The 946-nt window shown below is 31.6% G+C and overlaps 1 protein-coding gene across 2 annotated transcripts in view; it reads right to left on the bottom strand.

Annotated features, from left to right (window-relative positions):
* The window catches only part of LOC107644176 (cysteine-rich receptor-like protein kinase 42), a 7708-nt gene extending 6768 nt beyond the window's left edge, over nt 1–940 (bottom strand). The window contains exons 1-2 of one of the 2 annotated variants that reach the window (XM_021115293.1): nt 822–940; nt 217–562 (exon numbers count right to left, since the gene is read on the bottom strand). In XM_021115293.1, coding sequence (XP_020970952.1) covers nt 217–562; nt 822–894 — 419 coding nt within the window. In that variant the 5' untranslated portion in view covers nt 895–940. Of the gene's footprint in view, nt 1–216; nt 563–821 lie in introns of those variants that run through there. The other variant, XM_021115295.1, reaches the window with a different exon arrangement.

Genomic DNA, 946 nt, shown 5'->3' with positions numbered 1-946 from the left:
TATCAAAATTATATTATTAAAAAAAATAAAATTTATAATAATCTTCTTTTAAATAAGATGGAAATTCAGGTACAGACATGCAGTCAACTTCATATAAAGTTAATAACAAAAAATCGTTAAATGATTAATAAATTTAATGATTTTTATCTATTAACTTCGCATGAAATTAATTGCACATGAGTTTTTACGTTCAAATAGCATATCAGAGACATATACCTGAGGAAGCAACCATCATAGATGACTCTGGCACCATTACCATTTGAACAATTCCGAATTTGAATGGTAGCGTTGTTGAAGCAACTAAGACAATCCCTTTGGGAAAGATAGTTTCTGCACTGAAACATTGTGTATGTGATAACCTCTCCCCTCGCTTCTTGTGCAGTTCCAAAGTGCTTGCTTTGATTCACTATATCACTTCTAAGCTCCGAAAACGTTCCATTGATGTTGGCAAAGAAGCTTCTCAAGTTGGTTTCGTTGTATGAACTGCACCCTTGGTTTATTAGATTCACTTGAGGATCTGCAACAACAACTGCACCGTGAAGATGCCATGTCCACCACCACCATATTAGGGTTATGGCCACTACCTTAAGTTGCAACATCTTTACTTTTTTTTTTTTTTTCAGTTCTAATATATGAGAGAGAATATACTGTTATATATCAAGAAATTAAACTGGGCTTAGCTTGTATTTTTGGCTTTGCCTTCTTATATGTATATGTGTGGTGGTCTATATTTGTATATAATTATATCTTCAAAAATGTTTTTATATGTGTGGTCGGTGGTATATAATTTTTGGCTTTGCCTTCTTATATATATGTGTGTGGTGGTATATATTTGTATATAATAACTTTGTATTTTGTCTCTCTTACCACTTTTGAGAAAGTTGTAATAATCATTAATCAAAGTTAAAATAAATTTCGGTAATATAACTATGGAGATGTTGAGATG

This window comes from Arachis ipaensis, chromosome B01, assembly GCF_000816755.2.
Source record: "Arachis ipaensis cultivar K30076 chromosome B01, Araip1.1, whole genome shotgun sequence".
Lineage (NCBI taxonomy): Eukaryota > Viridiplantae > Streptophyta > Magnoliopsida > Fabales > Fabaceae > Arachis > Arachis ipaensis.
This window is presented reverse-complemented; position numbering and strand designations above follow the sequence as displayed.